General features: G+C 38.0%; 1 protein-coding gene across 10 annotated transcripts in view; it reads left to right on the top strand.

The window, feature by feature from the left end:
• sash1a (SAM and SH3 domain containing 1a) overlaps positions 1-19,366 on the top strand; it is a 169,697-nt gene that overhangs the window by 110,288 nt on the left and 40,043 nt on the right. For 5 of the 10 annotated variants that reach the window (XM_043219908.1, XM_043219907.1, XM_043219905.1 and 2 more), the window contains exon 2: positions 12,249-12,320. The exons of 2 other annotated variants lie outside the window; for them this stretch is intronic. In XM_043219908.1, coding sequence (XP_043075843.1) covers positions 12,249-12,320 — 72 coding nt within the window. Of the gene's footprint in view, positions 1-12,248; positions 12,321-18,152; positions 18,801-18,896; positions 19,065-19,366 lie in introns of those variants that run through there. 3 more of the 10 variants (XM_043219909.1, XM_043219915.1, XM_043219912.1) reach the window with 3 other exon arrangements.

Here is a 19,366-nt window from a genome sequence, read left to right as displayed (position 1 = left end):
TGGTGTTGCACAAACACATGATTTCATACAAGCCTATAAATGGCTTATCTGGCTGCAGTTATTTTATTAAAAATACATTAAAACAGTAATATTAATTAGATAAGATATTATAAGATAATAAGATATTTTTAGAATTAGAAATATCTGCTTTCTATTTGAATATATTTTAAAATATAGTTTATTCCTGTGATGGCAATGCTGAATTTTCAGTAGCCATCACTCCAGCATTCATTGTCAAGTTAATAAGAAAAAGATTTATTTGAAACGGAAACCTTTTGTAACAACGCAAAAGTATTTACCGACATTTTGTGACTGTAAAATGTAAACAATTTATAACATACTAGTATATTTTAACATGATCAATTGCACACTTCATTCTTTTCTACAAGTGAGAAAGTACAACTGTCACAAACTCATAGACTGGACATCTTTGGCATACTATTTTGACTGTACTATGGATCACAGTGATCTTATTCTTGCGAACTACAGTGTACTTGCCACTTAATACACTTGGGTTCAGACAGACACTTTAAGTTTAAGTTTAACTGATATCTTCTCTCTCAAGCTACATCCTTCTCTCCTCCTCCGGCTGCCTCCTGTCTGACTGATAGACCATTCACACTCATCCTCAGGAGAGTCTGTCTCTCACGCCTCTCTAAATCATCCCTCACTTCATTCCAGTCCTTTATTCTTCCCTTGGCTCTCACCCTTTACCTCCCAATTCTTCCTCTATCCATCGTCTCATCCCTCTAGAGATCGCTCCTGTCGGCCTGCTTCTGGTAATCACAGACAGGTAGAGACAGATGGCAATACTTCTTCCCCACTCTCTCTCACTTTATCTCACTTTATCTTGCTCTGTCTCTGTAATGCTGTCTGAGATCAGAGAGTCTGAAGCATTCACTTCAACCACACAGAAGTTCATCACATGGGGAGTTGACATAGTACAGGGTCATTTAACATTTATTACTGTTATATTTCATGTACTGTTAAGGCTTTATTTTATTTGACTAATTTTCTAAACATTTTTAGGGTGGTATTTAATTTTGAAAGTGCCAGTATCCTGTTTTCTTTCTTAGCTTTTTTTTTATTTTAAAGATATTTTTATTGGTGCGATTTAAAGTCAGTGATAACTAAAACTGTTTGCCAGCATTCTTTAAATGAACATTTTTGGGTGAACTTTCTCTTTAAAAACTGTATGGGTAATAATTACAAAAACACGGCACTAAAAAGCTTTGTTTGTGATTGTGTCTCTTTCACACAGCAATTTTGTATGAACAAACAAATTGCTCCTCACTGGATGCTTGTCACGTCATTTCTAGAAAGGTTACTTTGTAAGGACGGCCAAAATGTCAGCAGTAGAAAATGGATTGGTTGTGGTGTATGCAGGATTTGGCGAAGATTTTTTTTTTATTCCATTTGTCAAATTTTACATGTATTTGTAACGAGAAAGATCCATAAACTCTCTGTTCTTCTTTAGCATGCATGTTTATTTCATGTATTCACTTTATAGCTTATATGACGGTGCAGAAAGAAGCAGTACTGGTTTGGTTTGATGTCATGATCAGAGCGATATTTGAATATCTGTGTTGAGTTATTCATTCTACTTGTCCTTATTTTCATAATACTCTGCTGCCACCTAGTGCTACAACTCTCTCTCTCTCTCTCTCTCTCTCTCTCTCTCTCTCTCTCTCTCTCTCTCTCTCTCTCTCTCTCTCTCTCTCTCTCTCTCTCTCTCTCTCTCTCTCTCTCTCTCTCTCTCTCTCTCTCTCTCTCTCTCTCTCTTTCTTTCATCTGCACCAATCCTACTGTCAGACACAAAAGCCAATCAGTGCTTGTCATTAAAGAGAGAGAGTATGAGTGGAGAGGAGTGTGTTGGTTCAGTCAGGGAACTCACACACGCATACATTAGCATCAATGTTTACATATCCCTCACATAGACACACTGAAGAATGAACACAATTACCACACACAGAGTTTGTCAGACCTAACCTAGTCACAGTCTTCCGATCAAACACACACACACACACACACTCTCATTTACATATAAATTGCAGTAAGTAGGACAGAAGCTTGTTTAAATTTGATGAGTGCTTTTGTTCAAATGAGGACTGAAATCACAGGGGTATCAAATGAATACACTTTGAGTTTCAGTGTGTGTATTTGCGTGCAACCTTAGCAATAGTTTGAGGACAGACTACTGTCATTTTAGAGTTTAGCAATAGAATCAATATATATAGATGATTGCATGTGTGCTGGAATATCCACCTCTTTCATTGATCATACATTGCATGCTGTTGTATGATCTGTGTTAATGCTTCTGTATGTGGTCAATGTTATTTAGCATCATTCCCATGACGTTTCATTGGACTAGTTTCTTGTGAACACTCTAATCGTACATCATCCGAATGATAGTTCAGCAGCACTCAATGAATCAGGATAGATGCTGATGTCAGTATTGTTCCATTCTGTTTTTGTTGGAGATATTTGGATCTGTAGACACAGAGGAGCCAGGATTGACTGGAGAGCATCTTAATACCAGACTGGAACAGAGGTTTAAATCTAAACTAGAGCACAGAAATGCTATTATTACCCATAATTCATGGGATGACTCTCAGCATTCCTTGAAAGAGCAAGATTTTCTCTTGGCTCGATTGCTCAAAACCGCTGTTCTCCTTCTCTGCAATTACACAAAACGTTTACTTTTTTCTTGCTGTTTTACTGGAGAATCTTTGAATCATCCAGGAGAAGCAAATGTGTTTCAATAAAAAAAAAAAAAAAAAAAAAAAAAAAGTCCTTTTAAAGATTCACTCGTTCTGTCATTTAGGTCATTATTGGATCATTTCCCCTCACTTTACACATTTTATGTTGTTTCCTGAATGGAATCAAAATTGTTTGATAGACATAGTTATTCTCTCATATTACCTGAAATGTTTGAAATACCCACCAATCAGCCGTCTTATCTCTTTGACCCTCAACATGACGTATTGCTGGTATTGGTCTCTTGGCAGATCATAGCGGGTAGCCAGAGTGAGGAGAAAATAAAAAAAATGCAGTAAGCAAAAAAAAAAAAAAAAAATTTATTTATTATATATATATATATATATATATATATATATATATATATATATATATATATATATATATATATATATGTGTGTGTGTGTGTGTGTTTGTGTATGTATGTGGGTGTGTGTGTATGAGCAATAGTAATATGCTTGGCTTGTCGCTAATAATTAGAAGTAATTTTTAATTTTCATTTATTTCACTTCTTTTTATTTAATGAACCGTACTTTGACTCACTCCATCAAGTGCTGGTTTTCCTGCATGAAATATCATACTTTCCTTCACTCTTCCCCTTCTCTGTATGTGGGTCATGTATACATGAGAGTTCTTCAGTGAGGAAAAGAAAGAAAGATGTGTGTGTGTGTGTGTGTGTTTGCCTTTGGGCTGTGTTCTAAAGTTTGAGGGAGGATGCTGGCAGTGGTTAACAGTAACAGGAAACGCCAGTCATCCCACTGGAGCCAATCAGCAAAGAGCCCAACTGAACCCAGTTACTCTCCACTTCAGCCAGAGATGTTTCGCTGCTGCACTCTCTCCACTGGGACCACAGCTGTGGTCTGTATGGATGTGTGTGTGTGTGTGTGTGTGTGTGTGTGTGTGTGCATATTTATTGTCACTTTAATACGCATTGCGGCTGAGAACTGTGTTGTGTGTAACATGTTGATGTTTCTAACCTGTGAAGATGATTCTGTGGGGATTTATGTATGGTTACCCTGATTCCAGCTCTCCTTTGCTGCCATGCATTGTTTTAATTCCCCACCGTCCTGTGAGAGAGAGAGAGAGAGAGAGAGAGAGAGAGAGAGAAAGAGAGCAGGCGTGGAGGAAACTGTACTGAGGGAGGAGGGAACTTGGAAAAGAGGAGGGAGGTTTAGAGAGCAATAGAACAGAAAAAGAAATAAAGAAAGACAAAGAAAGAAGGAGGGAGACCTGTCTATTCTGAGTGACATTACAGGACCCATCTCTAATATAGCGGTGAGTCCTTCTTAAACTCTGGTGGAAACTTTAACAGCCTGTAATTGTGTCGAATATTAATGTTTGTATATTCTCAAGAGTTTCACTTCATGTAGAGTTGTAGCACTCTGGCAAATATAATAATAGGCTGCTAACATTAATAGTTTGGGAAATGATAGAGTGCCATAGAAAGTTTCAGAGTTTTGCACTTGTGTGTCATACAATGTATTTCAGTATGATAGCATTTTGGATATTGTTTTGAGTGCAGTAAAACAATGTCGTTTAGTGATGTAGTGATCTCTCTCTCATTAGTCTGCGGCTACTCTTAAAGGAATATACAAAGTTTAAATACAAATTAAGCTCTTTAAACAATATATGTGGCATTGTCAATTACCATAAATTTCAATTTCTGTTCTTATCCTTCAGTTAAAAAACAAACAATAAATAACTAAATTTCAAAAAGTAATGCTGTCAGTTGCACTATCAGTATCCTATGGACTTCCGTTGTAAGAAAAATGTGTTTCTTTGTTTTTAGAAAGAGAGGGAAAAAGTCAAAATATTTTATTTGATGCATTTAAGCAGGATCATTATTTTAATCATTTCAAAATGTGATGTTTATTAGTTATGGTACTTAGCAACTCTGTAAACATTATATTTTAGACTGTGTGAATTTGAAATTCAAGTTGGAGGTCCTTATGTTTTATTTATATTATTATTTATTTGTTTTCTTAGAATTTGCCTTAGATTGATCTATATAATAAATCTAATATAGACTACAACGTTAAGCTAGACTAAAGCAGCACAGCTGTTTTCAACATTGATAATAGAATGATTCTTGAGCACCAAATCAGCATAATAAAATGAATTCTGAAGAATCAAGTGACTGATAATTCAGCTTTACCATCAAGAGACTAAATGACATTTTACAACATATTAAAATAACAGTTATTTTAAATAGCAATAATATTTCACAGCTTTTACTTTATTTTTGATCAAATAAATACAGCCATTGTTTGAGAGTTCAAAACCATTGAAAAATTATACCAACTCCAAACTTATGAACCACAGTCACATACTGAGGCATGAATGTCCGTTAGACAACCTTATTTCATATATTAATCTAATTTCATTAAAAGCAACAAAATCTGTTCAAACAGGTCTTCCACTGGGCCCAGTATGATGCACGGTTTTGCTGACTACACAAGCAAGCACCCAAACAGATATGAATTTGATTTGCACCATTGCAAGAACAGACACAATGAAGTTGTGAGACATACACTAATGCATAGCCCCACATGATAACCCAGCAGTTTGGATTCAAACAGGAAAGGAAGTTAGACAATGAGTTATGTTTGTGCTGTGACGACAGCTCTAGCGCTGACAATGAAATTTCACTAACAAGCATTCAGATGCACACACATACACGTATACAAAGCCCCTTGTGTTTGACTTCCTGTCTGGAAGACGTCCAACAGCATCTGGATCAATTCAGGATGAAAATAGAAGGGAGAGACTAAGACAGGGAGAGAGGAATCAAATAGTTTGCAGAAGTTGCACACTCCACAAACGACAAAGAGTTGGAAAGAGAGAATGACAGTGATTTGCCTGCACCTCTTGTAGTTTCATCAGCGAAATCACAATAACTGGCATCCCATCCTGTTCAGAGCTGTGTTGCCATGACAATTGTAGCCGGTACCTGCTCGCCGGCTGTTCCCCGCTATGGTCCATTGTGAAGTCTCCTTTTTTAAATGTGTTGGGATTTATTGTGCACATGGCCTGAGGGAGAAGCGCATCTGTGTTTGCGTTACTGATTACCTGTATCTGTGTCTTCAAATCTGTCGTAATGTACACAGACAGTCTGTCCTCTGCCAGAGTCATGTGCATGAATGTTTATTAGTGGGCTTTAGTAAAGCAAGCATCGCTATGATTATTTCCCATACTTATGGTTAGGGATTTGAACAAACCTCTAATCCTTAGTATTGCAATTCAGTGCGTAACTCATCCCACAATGTTTCTGACATAAAAGATACCTCAAATCTTGTGGCTTGTTGAGGAGAGGTGTGCTATTACTTTTCTAAATCATTTGACTTGCAATTTTCTCCACAAAAGCTCCACCAAAAATCTTTTGAAGTAGGTTCCTCAGCCATATTATAGGCCCAAAATATTTTTGGGCCTGCACTCTGCACTCGTTTTGGACAAGAAACCACATTGCAACTGCCCAGAACACCCTAGCAACCACATAGCAACTTGCTAACGGCCACTCTTGGTGACTCTTGCATGGGTTGCTCGTGTGATTTTCCTACATTGCTGTAGTTATTTTCATAGCTTTAGTCGGAAATTATACATTGTAGATATTGTGTTTTAACCCAAACGTCAGCCTGATGATGTCATTTCCAATAATACAGGAGTGTGTCGCGGACAGCATATAATCAAGCCTCCGATCCTCCTCTGCTGTAGACATGACACACACCACAGTATGACACACACACACACACACACACACACACACACACACACACACACACACACACACAGAGTGAACCATATTTATGGATTATTTAGGGATGCTATTTTTTAGGAAAGTGTGTGTGCCTACTTAAGCATTCTCAAAACCTCCTGTTTTCAATTGTAAAACAACTTTTTAATTTTAAATGCAGTAGCTTATTTTAGTTTGCATATATGGGAGATCACTTACAAGTAACCCTGTTACTGAACAACATTGATTAAAGGAAATTTCTTGAGAACCAAATCAGCATATTAGAATGATTTCTGAAGGATGATGTGACACTTTCACTTTTTTTAATGAAGCCATGGTGAACATAAACATCTTTTAAAAACAAAACCATTCCAAATTCTTAACATATTTCTTCTTCATGAAAATGTTATGTAAGGGTTAGGTTTGAAGGGTTAATTATCGATTAGTATAGACTATACTATTTGCTTTATGCCTCCATTTAAATATTTTACTAAACGCATGTGAAGAGAGAAAGAGATTGAGTTTCTTGAGTGTTCAGTAGGAGAGAGAAGCTTTAGCTTTGCTGAATGGGTTTTCAAAACTGTGTCACACTCCAGATGTGTGGTGACCTCATCCAAACTCAAGCTTTACAGAAACTGAAACAGCAGTGAACCACACTAGCTTAGAAATGTTGTGTGTCTGTGTTGCTGGGACTCTTTGGTGGCATCTTAGGGGCTTTGTTATCTGCACTAAATTACAGTGGGAGTATCTTCTGGAGTGTCATTGGACTGTAAGCCAATCATATCACCTCATTCCACATCAGTGATGTACATGGGTTTTTCTGGTTTATAGCGGTGGCACACCACAGAGCCATGAAATTGTGCATGTAAGGGTGTGTATGTGTGACTTCATGCAAATGTGCTTACATAAAGTATCTATGTGTTGTTTTTACCAAATGGTGTGAAAGCGGTGTATCAATATTCATGAGCTCATACGATCTCATCACAAACTGGTTGCGTGAGAGCTGTATAGGCATGTCCTTTGTACGTGCGCATGAAGACAATGAAGTTTGACGCTCCCATTCTCCTGCTGTCCACACTCTTACACACTGAGAGCTTTCACTGCACACACACTGGACACTCACACACTAATGCTCCGATGCTGTCCATATGAGTGAGCATGTGTGTAGAATGAGAGACAGGACTGGCTTTTGTTTTGTTCACTGACAGAAATGCTGTTCAGTAATGAGCTCATGCCACAGCAGTGTCATGTAGTGGCAGTCAAGCACACAGGCTTATGCCAGTACCTCAACACACACACACACACACACACACACACACACACACACACACACACACACACACATTCCTTCATCATGCACAAACCATGGGGGTGGACAGAATGTAATATGTTGTGTCAGGTTATCACATGCATCATTTTAACAGATTTTGGGATAAAAGTACAATGGAGGACAGAGCGTGCCGTGTCTGTTCAACAGTTGTTGTTTTTTTTAAATAGCATTACTATACTATATATGTTTGCATATGTTTGATATGTATATTATATCATTTAAAAGTGTACAAGGATAAAGAGAGTGGTTCATATTGTTAGCAGATGTATTATGCTTCAGTTCTGATTTTGGACTCATTTAATTCTTTTCCACACACATCACAGGTGTGTCTGGTTTATATCTGGTTTATATCTGGTTTGGTCTGGTCCGGTTTGCTTTCTAAATGGTCCGTGCTGAATCTCAGTGATGCTAACAGAGACCGCCCTGCCTGCCTGCCTCACACATCTGCCATCTCACTGTCAGCCTGTCTGTCTAACTGTCCAACTGTAAGGCAGATGAAACACTGGGAACCTTTTGAGCAATGTTGCCGGAAAACTTCAAGGAATGTTGCTGTAAACAGGTGAGACACAGGGCCAAAGACTGAACTAAATTATGCATTTAGAAATTTGTAACTTGTTGTAACTGAAAAGGCAAGCAGCATTGCTCAAAAAGGTTGTTCGGCAAAACTGGTCAAAAATTCACCCAGTGTATAATTAGCCTAATGTTTAATGCACTATATTTATGGCAGGAAACAGACACACAAACAAATAGGTAGACAGACAGATGCATTTATTACAAAAAAATTACATGTTTAACTGCATGTTGTTACAAATAATTGGTCTGTAATTAAACTGATTTACATTTTGTAAACATTTAGTAAACAAAATATGATTTGAAATAATGATAATTTGTAGTTATGGTAACCTGCAGCTAGGCATGTGAGTCAGATAGCCGCTCGGTTAATTCAGAAAAAAGATTCATCATAATGATACCTCCTGAATCCTAGAGTTGTCCGGAATAATTCATTAAAATAACCTATAAGAGTCATTTGCTTGTGTATAAGACTACGTCAGATGGTCTTTATGGTGGTGTTTTGTGAGGATACTGTTGCTGTTCAAACTAAGCAAAACAAGAAACAATGCAACAAAATATATTTGGACAACCTAGGGATATAAGGGTATTATCAGTATCGATGTTTTGATATTATTGTGGTCACATGATGATATGAAACAAAAGGTCTTTGGGCAAAAAGTGCTATTTTTAAATATATTTAAACTTTTGTTCTAACATAAAATGTCTTGAAAATTGAGTTTTAGGCTATTATGTTTGGGTACAGTATCTGTCAAACGAAATAAAAGCGAAGGCACAATATTGCCTAATCCCTTTATCAAGTTTTCATTGCGTGTTTCAAAGCAAACCACACACTTTGTTCAAGTGATCAGCTCGTGATCCGTTGTTTTCTGTGCCTCAAAACTGCTCAGCTCACAGTGAATGCAGTGAACTCATTTAATGCATATACATTTAATTTGTCTTACAGTGCAATTATTTTACAATTTTTGGCTATTGCTGTCCTAGGAATAGAAATACTTGTTGTTATTGTTATTATTATTATTATTATGTTCTAATTTGTTTGGCATCCTAAAGCACAAATAAAAAGAGTGTGGAGTCCAATTTAAAATTAATCACGTCAATTCACTGACTTTCTGTTCAGTTTTTTCCAATTTATAATAAATAATTTTGATTATTGTTACATCCCAAAAAAACTGTACTATGAGCTCACGCAGCTCTCTTTAGTTGTGCCAGAGGGACGCAAAATAAAAGTAAAGTTGAAAGATGCTCTTTCTGCTAAGACCTTGAAGACATAACAACCAGTGTTCGTTTATTTGAAGGGGTTTAGACTTTGTGTAATCTGGCAGAGCAGTGTTTTGATGATACATGGATTTTTCCAGTAAAAACAGATACTTTGTTGCTTTGCCATATATACACACGTGCGCGCACACACACACACACACACACATTCTTAGGTGGGCCTCGTGTCGCTGCAGAGATGTTGACACAGCATCTACATCCCTGTGGACTAATGATTGTTATTTTGCTGCCTGCTGTAACAGCCAGGTCTAATTGTGTGTCTGAAAGCTCCCGCTGAGTTTGATGTGTTTATGAATATCAGTCCCACATTAAAAACCCGGATAATGGGACTCGTAAAGTCAAGCCCATCCTGATCATTGCCAGCAGACCTGTACCTAGATAACTCTTTTTCCCTTTCATCCTCCACCCCCAGCGGCGAGTTAAGTGGGTTGCAGTGTGTGAGTGTGTTTGTTGGCGTCTGGCCGCTGTAGTATATTAATAGAGGAAGACTACCTGAGGGGGAATAGGTGTTTTGGGAGCGGAGATTGAAACAACCCATTAAAAGAGTTGTTTTCGTTTTCCTCTTTTCTTGCCCAAAGCAGCAGGAGTCCAAACACACACACACACACACACACACACACACACACACACACACACACTGTTCACTTGCACCAGCCGGCTACCGTTCACTTTACACATCATGAAATCCACTTCACCTCGTACCTTTTTGAAGCGATAACTTTATAGATACGCATCTGTCTTTTCATCGTGTCTCTTATGAGAAATCAACCTACAAATAGCATACTTGATTTTTTTTTTTTTTTTTTTTTTTTTTTGCATATGAAAAAAAAAAATTCATATTATAGAAAAAATATATGCTTCACCTTTGACATAACTGATCTATAGTTGACATCAGCACTGGCACGGAGTTAATCAGGAAGGTCTTGAGTTGATCTTGGCTGGCGCTCTGTTCAGATGATTTATTGTGGAATAGATTGTGATCTCTTGAACTGCCCTGCACTGCACGCTTTCAAAGGCAGCCAGAAGCAATCAAAGCCCAGCCCATCTCTGTCTCTCCCCCAGGCATTATCAAACGCTCAGAGGATGTCTGCCTGAGTAAATAGAGCAGGAGCTTTCTGAGGATGCCAGCTAGCACACAAGAAGGAGAAGTGCAATGGGCGAGAAGGATTTTGGGATGTTTTATTACCAACTTTTAGCGCCAAAGTAATTTTAAATATATTTAAAAAGTATAAAAATTATTTTAAACTGTAATGGTATTTCAAAATATCACTGCTTTTATTTTATTTTTGATTTAATGAATGCAGCATTGGGTAGAAGAAAGGAACTTTCAAAAACATTACAAATATTACCAACCCCAAACCACACATGAATCTAAAACAGTAAAATGATATAATTTTAACTCGTATGATCTTTCATTTCATTCTTTTATTTTAGTTTATAGGCTTTTCATTGAGGAAAATTCCAGAGATAAAATTAGATATGAGAGGCAGTTGATCACCACAAGTAAGCAAAATACTGCAAAGCATCAATTTAATATAATGAAAGCTACAGAAATTTGATTAAAGGCATCATTGTTAAATAAATAGTTTCATACTCGGTAACAGTTACTTGTTCCTCATCAAGTCAAATGTGAGGTTAGAGATGTTTGTTTATCTGCATTTTACAGTGCTTCATACAATGAGATATTAAATTCAAAACTATGTTTTGTAAAAGATTCATTTCTACTCGCTTTAGGGCAATGAGTTTGACAAATGCAAATGTGTGTGTGAGAGATTGAGTTCTGAGTGTCTGACCTCAAATACTTCATTGCAGCAGCCCATATTTGAGCGTTCATGTTCCCTTACCACAAACCTAAGGACCTCTGTTTAATCTGTCTGTGAGGTTATTAGAAATAACAACTATGACTTGTTTTATGTGAGTGGTGTCTGTTTTATTTTATTTCTATAAATGATGGCTGTTACCAGTAAAACTATGTTCTGTAAACTCATAGAGATTTTATTGAGAGCCTGGTAAAGACATTTGAGTTTTTAGAGCTGTTGATTTTGTTGGTGAAAAATGAAAAAAACAATACTTACCACATGTGTGTGTGTGTGTGTGTGTGTGTGTGTGTGTGTGTGTGTGTGTGTGTGTGTGTGTGTGTGTGTGTCTCTCTCTCTCTTTTTCTGAGTTTGCATTTGTTACCCCAGGGGGAGCTGTTTCCTTACAAGTGCAAACTGCGCTGAATTCATCATTTCAGTGAAGTACAAAAATATGGAGAAAATAACAGAAAGCATTGTTTAAAATGAAATAATCAATGCCCTACCATTCTGTTGTTGTGGGTGTGTGTATATATATATATTTTGAAATATATATTTTATACTACTATGTTATATATATATATATATATATATATATATATATATATATATATATATATATATATATATATATATATTTATTATAAAAACAATTTCAAAACTAAAGAATTAAAAAAGCCCTATATGTAATTCAGGGTAAAGAGCACATCCCAGTGAGTCTTTGTCAGTGAGTAATCAACCTCAGTGTACAAAACCCATGGCTGAAATATTATTTCTGTTTCCATAGAAGTCAGCTGTGGTCTGTCCCTTGTGGTTGAGGCCAGGAGCAGATCTGTCCAACTCGCATTCAAACACGCAGGTACCCGTGGCATAAGAGTGTTTCTATCCCCGGCATCACTGCTGACGGCAGCGGGCATGTTTTCATGACAGTGAATGGCCAGTGGCCACAGCGAGCTCTCATCACTCCCCCACTCTACCGTAGACACGCTAACAAACCCGAGCCAAGCGCCTGAGGCCAGCGGTCTCCTGCTCTCCACCCCTCCTGTGTCCTCCTCCCCTCTGCTTGCGTTTGGCAGGTAGTCAACTCAATTTCTCGCCTGCTGATTCTGCGTCTCCCCACCTTGCCTCCTCCTTTTCCTCTTCCTCTTTCTTCATTTTCTCTATAGAAAAGGAGGATTAAGAGATGACGGTCAAATGCATAGTTCCTAAGATTGCTAAGGCCTGAAATACTTCTATTGTCTACTTCCTGCCTTCTACTAATATCCACCCACGGAAAACACAAAAAATACCTACATTACCACCACAAATATCTAGTGTTTTCTTATCCTTATCTTTACATTATTCTATTGTGTGCAGAAAATCAACTGCGTTCTGCTGAAACTGTGTTTGTATGTTGTGCAGGAGTGTGTTTATGAATATTAATAAGCCTGTCGGTGTGACAGATTGGCTGTGTGTAAAGCTCCAAATCAGTACAGCATTTTTCTTGAATGTAACTTCACTCTCCAGTGGATTGGTTGCTGTGGCAACAAGCCTGTTTGTTGTGGGTGGGAAGCAGAGACAGACAAACATCGGCATCTGGTGGACTGGCCTCTCTTCCAGGATGGTGTGGCGCAACCCCACATATCAAGCTCTGGACAGGCATTTCTACTTATTGTACATTTTTTAATGATTTAAAGTAATAGTCTGTGCTCAGTTTGAGTGGATTGCGTTTGAGGTATTTCGAGTGATTTCTACAGAACAATTCTGACTTGTCAACTTAGAAGTGAATGATTCACACAATATAATTTCTCTGTGCTGTTATTGTTATAGTTGTTGTCTGGACTTGTTATATTTATTGTCTTTGGTGTGAAGGGCCCTTTGTTCTACAAGGGCTGTCACTCGCTTGTACCAAACCCAGAATATTCCTTTAACGGATCAGTTGGGAAAAATTGAGCAAAATGATGCTATGGGCTATATGCTGCCAATTCCTATGTGTGGAGAACAGCTGTTTGTTCTCATGATGATTACGCACATCTGGGTCTTTCATGAGGATGTGAAAGGTTCTGTCAGGCTTTTATTAATTGCTATGGGTCTTTGCAGCTCTCGTAGTGGCTAGCTGTGGGAAACCCTGTGGAAAAAACACACTGATGAAGTCAGTGGAAAACCAGCATCAAACGCGTTTCTTATCTCCTTCTTAACGATACAGTTAACATGTGCACCATTACCAGTATTGTTGTAGATTAAAGGGTTGTATGCATTGTAATCAAGGATGCATTCAGTTGATCAAATAAGATAAAAAAAGTTGTACTTTTTTAATCTACATGTTTTTAATGAATCTAATGTGAATGTATCATTGTTTCCAGACAAAAAAAACTGTTATGTCTTAACATAGTTATTAGTATGACATAATTGTATCTTCATTCTGCCCTAATCTAAGCACTCTGTCTATAGTTCTTGAATATTTTCCGAATTGGTACACTTAGCCTGCAATTGTGTTGTCAACCAGCAGGGGGCTCTATGTGGAAATGAATAGCTCACGCTGTGATTACATTGAGCTCAGTGGCGGCTGTGCACGTTGTGTAAAACAAATCATTTGTCCTAGACTAGGTTTCCTTAGGGAGAAATGAATCCCAGGATGAAAGATTTACCAGACAAATAGCAATGTTATGGTGTCATCATGTGGACATGCCTGCTCTTAGAAAGTTCAGAAACTGTTGATTTACAGTTTGTTATTCAAGCAAAAGTTAAATGTACGTCGTTTGATGAATGGAATTAAAGCCTCAGCCAGTGTGTTATAAAATATATTAGCAGGATGTTCACAAAATGTTACACACATAATTTTTTGTCAGTATAATGAGCATGTGGATGCATGTTTTTTTCACGCTATACCGATTAGCAGCCGTACCACGATTAAAGCAGCAAATCTCCAGACAAATGCGATTGCACATGGATGGCTCAAATGCTGAGTTCCAGTGTGCCAGACTAATGCAACTGAAATAAACACTCCAGCTAATAACTATTTACTCAGTCATGAGCAAAACAGGGATAAATGATCCTGGCATTTCGGTACCCTCCAGTGCCTGGAACGCTGAAAGAGTTTAGAGATGTAATGACAAAAGCAAGTGTTTTAGGAAAATAATTCTCTGAAACACCTTGAGTGACTTAAGGGGACATACTAAGTGTAAGCGAAGGAGTTTATGGACAATTACAGCAGTCGTTTGTGTGTGTTTGTGTATGATGTTATAACTTCTTTTACATTCATCCCTCATGTTTGGGAAGGAAGTGTAGTTCTGATTACTGCGATTACTTTTGTGTTTTTGCCACATCAGCATGAAGACACAATCAGGATAAACATCCATACACAGCAGAACGCTTCTTGCCTTGAGATCTGAGGCATGCATCTCTCACACAGAGCATAGCATATTTGTTTTCTGAGGCTTTATGTTGTTCAGAGCAACTGGAGTGAAGCCTTCCTACTACCAGCATGAACCAGAAAACACACAAACACACTTCTCCTCTGCTGAGAGTACTCTGTTTGAAGTTAGTATTGGCAGTTGTTGAAAAGTCACCCATATTTTGACCGATCCTGAGGTAACATGACACTTTCTTGATCTACGACAGTGCTGTGTGTCATTGGGTGAATTCCACGTCATGAAACGCTTTACGTGATTTCTGAAATCTATAGAATATACTTATTGTTTCACATTGATTTAAACAGAATAATACTTGTTTACGATATTTTCAGTAAAGATCAAATGTGTTTTTTATATATATATATATATATATATATATATATATATAATATATGAAATATTCTAAATATAACCCTCAGTATAATAAGTCTCGGTTTAATTAAAGAGACAGCTCATAACCTGTTGCAGAAAGTCAATAAATGCGTATGGTCACTGACTCTGTTTATTGCTCATAGTCATGTCTGCAAGTGATTTCATCATCTAAATACCTCTCATAAAAATTACCTGGCTTGATTACATTAGGATAAGGTAACCCACTTTTTCATCCTATATTGTTTTCTTCTATTCTGTTAAAACGTTAAGGTGCAGTATCATTTTTTTGTTTTGTTTTGGAATGGAATGGACATTCATATTATCAAAAACACAGCCAAAACAGTCATTTAAAATATGAATTTTATTATATTATAAATAAATTATATTATATATATATATATATATATTATAAATGTCATTTATTTCTAATAAACCTAACCTTAAATGGCTATTACTACACTCTTCAGGATCAGATGATCCTTCAGAAATTATTTTTGCAATTTTAAAAATGCTTTTACTGTCATTTTTGATAAATGTAATCCATTCTGAATAAAAATATTAATGACTTATTGTATTATTATTATCTTATCAGATTATTTTGGAGAATATGTTTCTTTCAACCTTAACTTCAGCGGATTCAAACATCCAGCATCACCGTAGGTTCTATGCTCAGTGCACATATCCATACTTCATAACTTTAGTTGAATTATCATAGCGGAACGGTGAATGTTTTGCTGTCTACAGAACCACAGGCTGCAGGTGGCCATCATTTTGGCACTTTCTATATAAACAGATCCAGTGAGCCGGGCCAAACTGGCCCCAGTAGTTCCGCCACAGAGCATGCGGATCACTGGAATACCAATCACAGCGCTGCAAGAGAGCCACTGTGTGTGTCTTACACAACAACAACACCATCCGCACCACAGGTGCAGAGAGAGAGAGAGAGAGAGAGAGGGATGAGCAGAAAAATGTTTGAATGTCGATGGTGTTAGAACACACAGTAGTTTCAAGTTATATAATCAGTTGCTTGTGCAGCATGCAATAATTGCTGTTCAGGCTCAATATGTCTGGAATGAGACTTTTGTTATGTTTGTTATGATCTCATTGCAGACAATGACAGACTCGCGTGTTTTTAGCCAATAGAGCCACTTTCCCATATTCAATATTATTTATAGGTGGTGTGAGTCGGGTGCAGCTGTGTTGACTTTCCCTTAAGATCTATATGTTCTACCGGCCCCCTGCTGTCTGGCGTTGAGTTAAGTGTTTCTTGAAGTATTGTGTGGATGTGTTTTGCAATCCCTGTAGGTTACGGGCCCTTTAGTTCAACAACACACTTTGGTTTGAATCCGGAAGGCATCTCAACAATAGAGCATTACCTTTGCTCTGCCATTCAGTGCTGTTAGAAACTCTGTTTACTCAGCAGGGAACTCCCTCACAAACACACAGTGACCTGGCGCTTTGACCTCGTCCTGGTCCTCTCTGATCCGAATTGATTGGCGGCCACTTTTTAAGCAAACGTTATGGTAATCACACAGTAGCAGACATCAGCTAAAGCACTTCCAGAATAGAGGATCGAACCTTGCTCCTCAGAGGAAATTTAAAAAGTTAATGCACCTTGTATGCATGTAAGCATTAAAGATCGCGTAAACGTGTGTTGGTTGAAAGAGAGTTGAACATGTGTTTTACATGTTTCGGCTATAAACACTTAGCCTGTTTAGCATCTGTTTTAGAGTCCCTGTCTGGAAAAGTCATTCCCACTTTACCTCTACCTACAATACGCATGAATTTCATTGAGCATGTATATGTATAATAATGCGTTTCTGTGTATATTTGTCTTTAAGTGAGAGGTGCTTACAAAACTGTTTAAAGTGTTTCATTCTCAATAAGAAATCTTAGTACTTCTCAGATGTTTAAGTGGGATCTGCATATATGGATGGTTTCTTTTTGCTGCTGTAGGACTAATGGAGGAATTCTCGCATAGAACAAGATGGACTCGCTCTCACTTTCCCTCTCTCTTTCAGGCTGTTCTGGCATCTGTCACGAGACTGGACAGCTGTTGCTGTTTCATAGAGTGTGTCTCTGGGAAGCAAAGTAGAAGGAGGAGAGAGGAACAGAAATGTTTAGCCACTCTTTTTTTTTTTTTTTTTTTTGCAATAGACAGGCGTGACAGGAGAAATATCCAAGGCATCCACAGCTTTGGACGTGCACATTTATTCAATTCTGTCCTGTCGTCTCACTTACTGCAGATCAGATTACACAAGGGCTTAGAGGTTAGTTAGATTAGTGAAACCACCGTGCCTTTAAATCTTCCCTGCAGGACATCCAGAATGGTCAGATGCCACATTACAAGATCTTCTGGAAAGATTATGATGTCACAGATTAGGTTACATATGGATGAAGTTACCGTCTAGTTTTACCTACTGAGTTAACTTTGTGACTGAATATTTTTTGTAGTTTTGTTTAATTTGAGCATATATCAGACAAAATGTTAAAAAACATAAGTTTTTTTTTTTGTTGCAATCTTTTTTATTTGTCTGAAATATGGTTGATCATTTTTTAAAAATTACTATTAATGCTAAACAAGATCCATGCCAGTTAAGGAAAACAGTGAATGGGTACTTTAACCTTGGGGTTTGTGGGGATTTAAGTCAAAAAGGTTGAGTACACTGCTGTGCGTAAAACGTTCAGGCGGTCTTTGAAGTGTTATGAATAGAAGAAGGATAACGTCATGCTTCTGAAATAATTTTCTCATGGCCTTTTGTTTTCGAGTTCATTGTGAGCAAAATGTCGCTTTGTTCCTTTGTGTCTGTTTATAGCGGTAAAAGTATTGCTGGAAAACTGAAAGGAGAGATACCCTTTTCCAAAGGTCCGCGTGTGTCGTCATCGCTCGGTGAAGTTAAGTAAGGGATCAGTTTGTCCCGTTTGTGGCAGTGAGGGAAGCGCGAGAGCCTTGTGTTGTTTGGGCGGAGTGAACCATTGCTCTGGAGAGGGGGAGGCTGGAGAACTCAAGCGCAAAAATCCGCTTCGGGCGTTTTCGTCGGTGTTCTTGCTGAATGGGGCTGTCGTGGGTACTTCTGGACGTTGTTTGTCTCGCAGCAATTGGCTTTGATGTTATTTATGTATTGTTATGATCAAAACTTTTTTTATGCGGTCGCACTAAAGAGAACTCCCTAAAGTTTGGGTTGGTTCGCACCGACGAAGTGCCAAGTGAATAGCTGAAATCTGTCCGGCTACACTTGAGTTGAAGTTTCTCTGTACGGCGCGCGCTCAGCTGGATTCAAATGGAAAACATATCAGCGAACTTGATGAATATGTATTTCTACTCGGAATACTTTGCATCCACTTTTGAAAACGCGTCACGGGATAGCGAAATACTATCTCCGGTTTAAAAGACGTCTGGACATATTTTATGGTTTGGGGATTAACATTCGTCAACTTGAAATTTGAGGCTGTAAATCCATCAGTGTTTGACAATGGAGGAGGATCAAGTGTCTTCTCCCGAGGAGCCGCAGGCGGTCAGCGGCGCATCATCGGACAGTTTCTCCCGGCTCTGGTCGGACGTGATGGGGATGCTGGTAAGTTCGGAGTTGGGGGAGGGGTGTCACAGGAAGGCAACTTGAGAAAAGTCCTTCAACCGAGGGGCTTAATTTATTGGCGCTCATTGTGTGTGTAGTGGTTGTGCTTTGATGCCCGGCGCATGTTAAAGCAGTTCGCAGGAGCGTCAGGACAACCTCAGCCAACTTTCTGCTCGTTGTGAATGGGAGTCTTAAACCTGTATTTTTTGGATCTGTTGAGAGGCATTGAGAAGTTTAGAAATCTCCAGGGAAACGTATCACATGGTATGTAACTGAAGTGTTTATTATTATTCTAACCCGGCGCACGTGTGGCGTCAGATACGCAAAGTAACTCAAACACGACACAGACGTTTAAAGTTTTTTTTTCTTGTTTCAGTTTAAGTCTAATGACCAACAAGATGTACGTTATCCCGCACATCACACAGCTTTTTAATATGAGTATCTGTTTAGACACGAAATCGGGGGTTTGGGTTACTTGTAAGTTTACTTAAATCGCTTGCGTGTCCACAAAACTATCAGGCCGCAAAGAGTATTGCAACAATATTACCATATTAGTGTGTATATTG

Source organism: Puntigrus tetrazona, chromosome 20 (genome assembly GCF_018831695.1).
Source record: "Puntigrus tetrazona isolate hp1 chromosome 20, ASM1883169v1, whole genome shotgun sequence".
NCBI classification, from domain to species: Eukaryota; Metazoa; Chordata; class Actinopteri; order Cypriniformes; family Cyprinidae; genus Puntigrus; species Puntigrus tetrazona.
The sequence above is the reverse complement of the archived record's forward strand: the minus strand, read 5'-3'. Positions and strand labels throughout refer to the sequence as shown.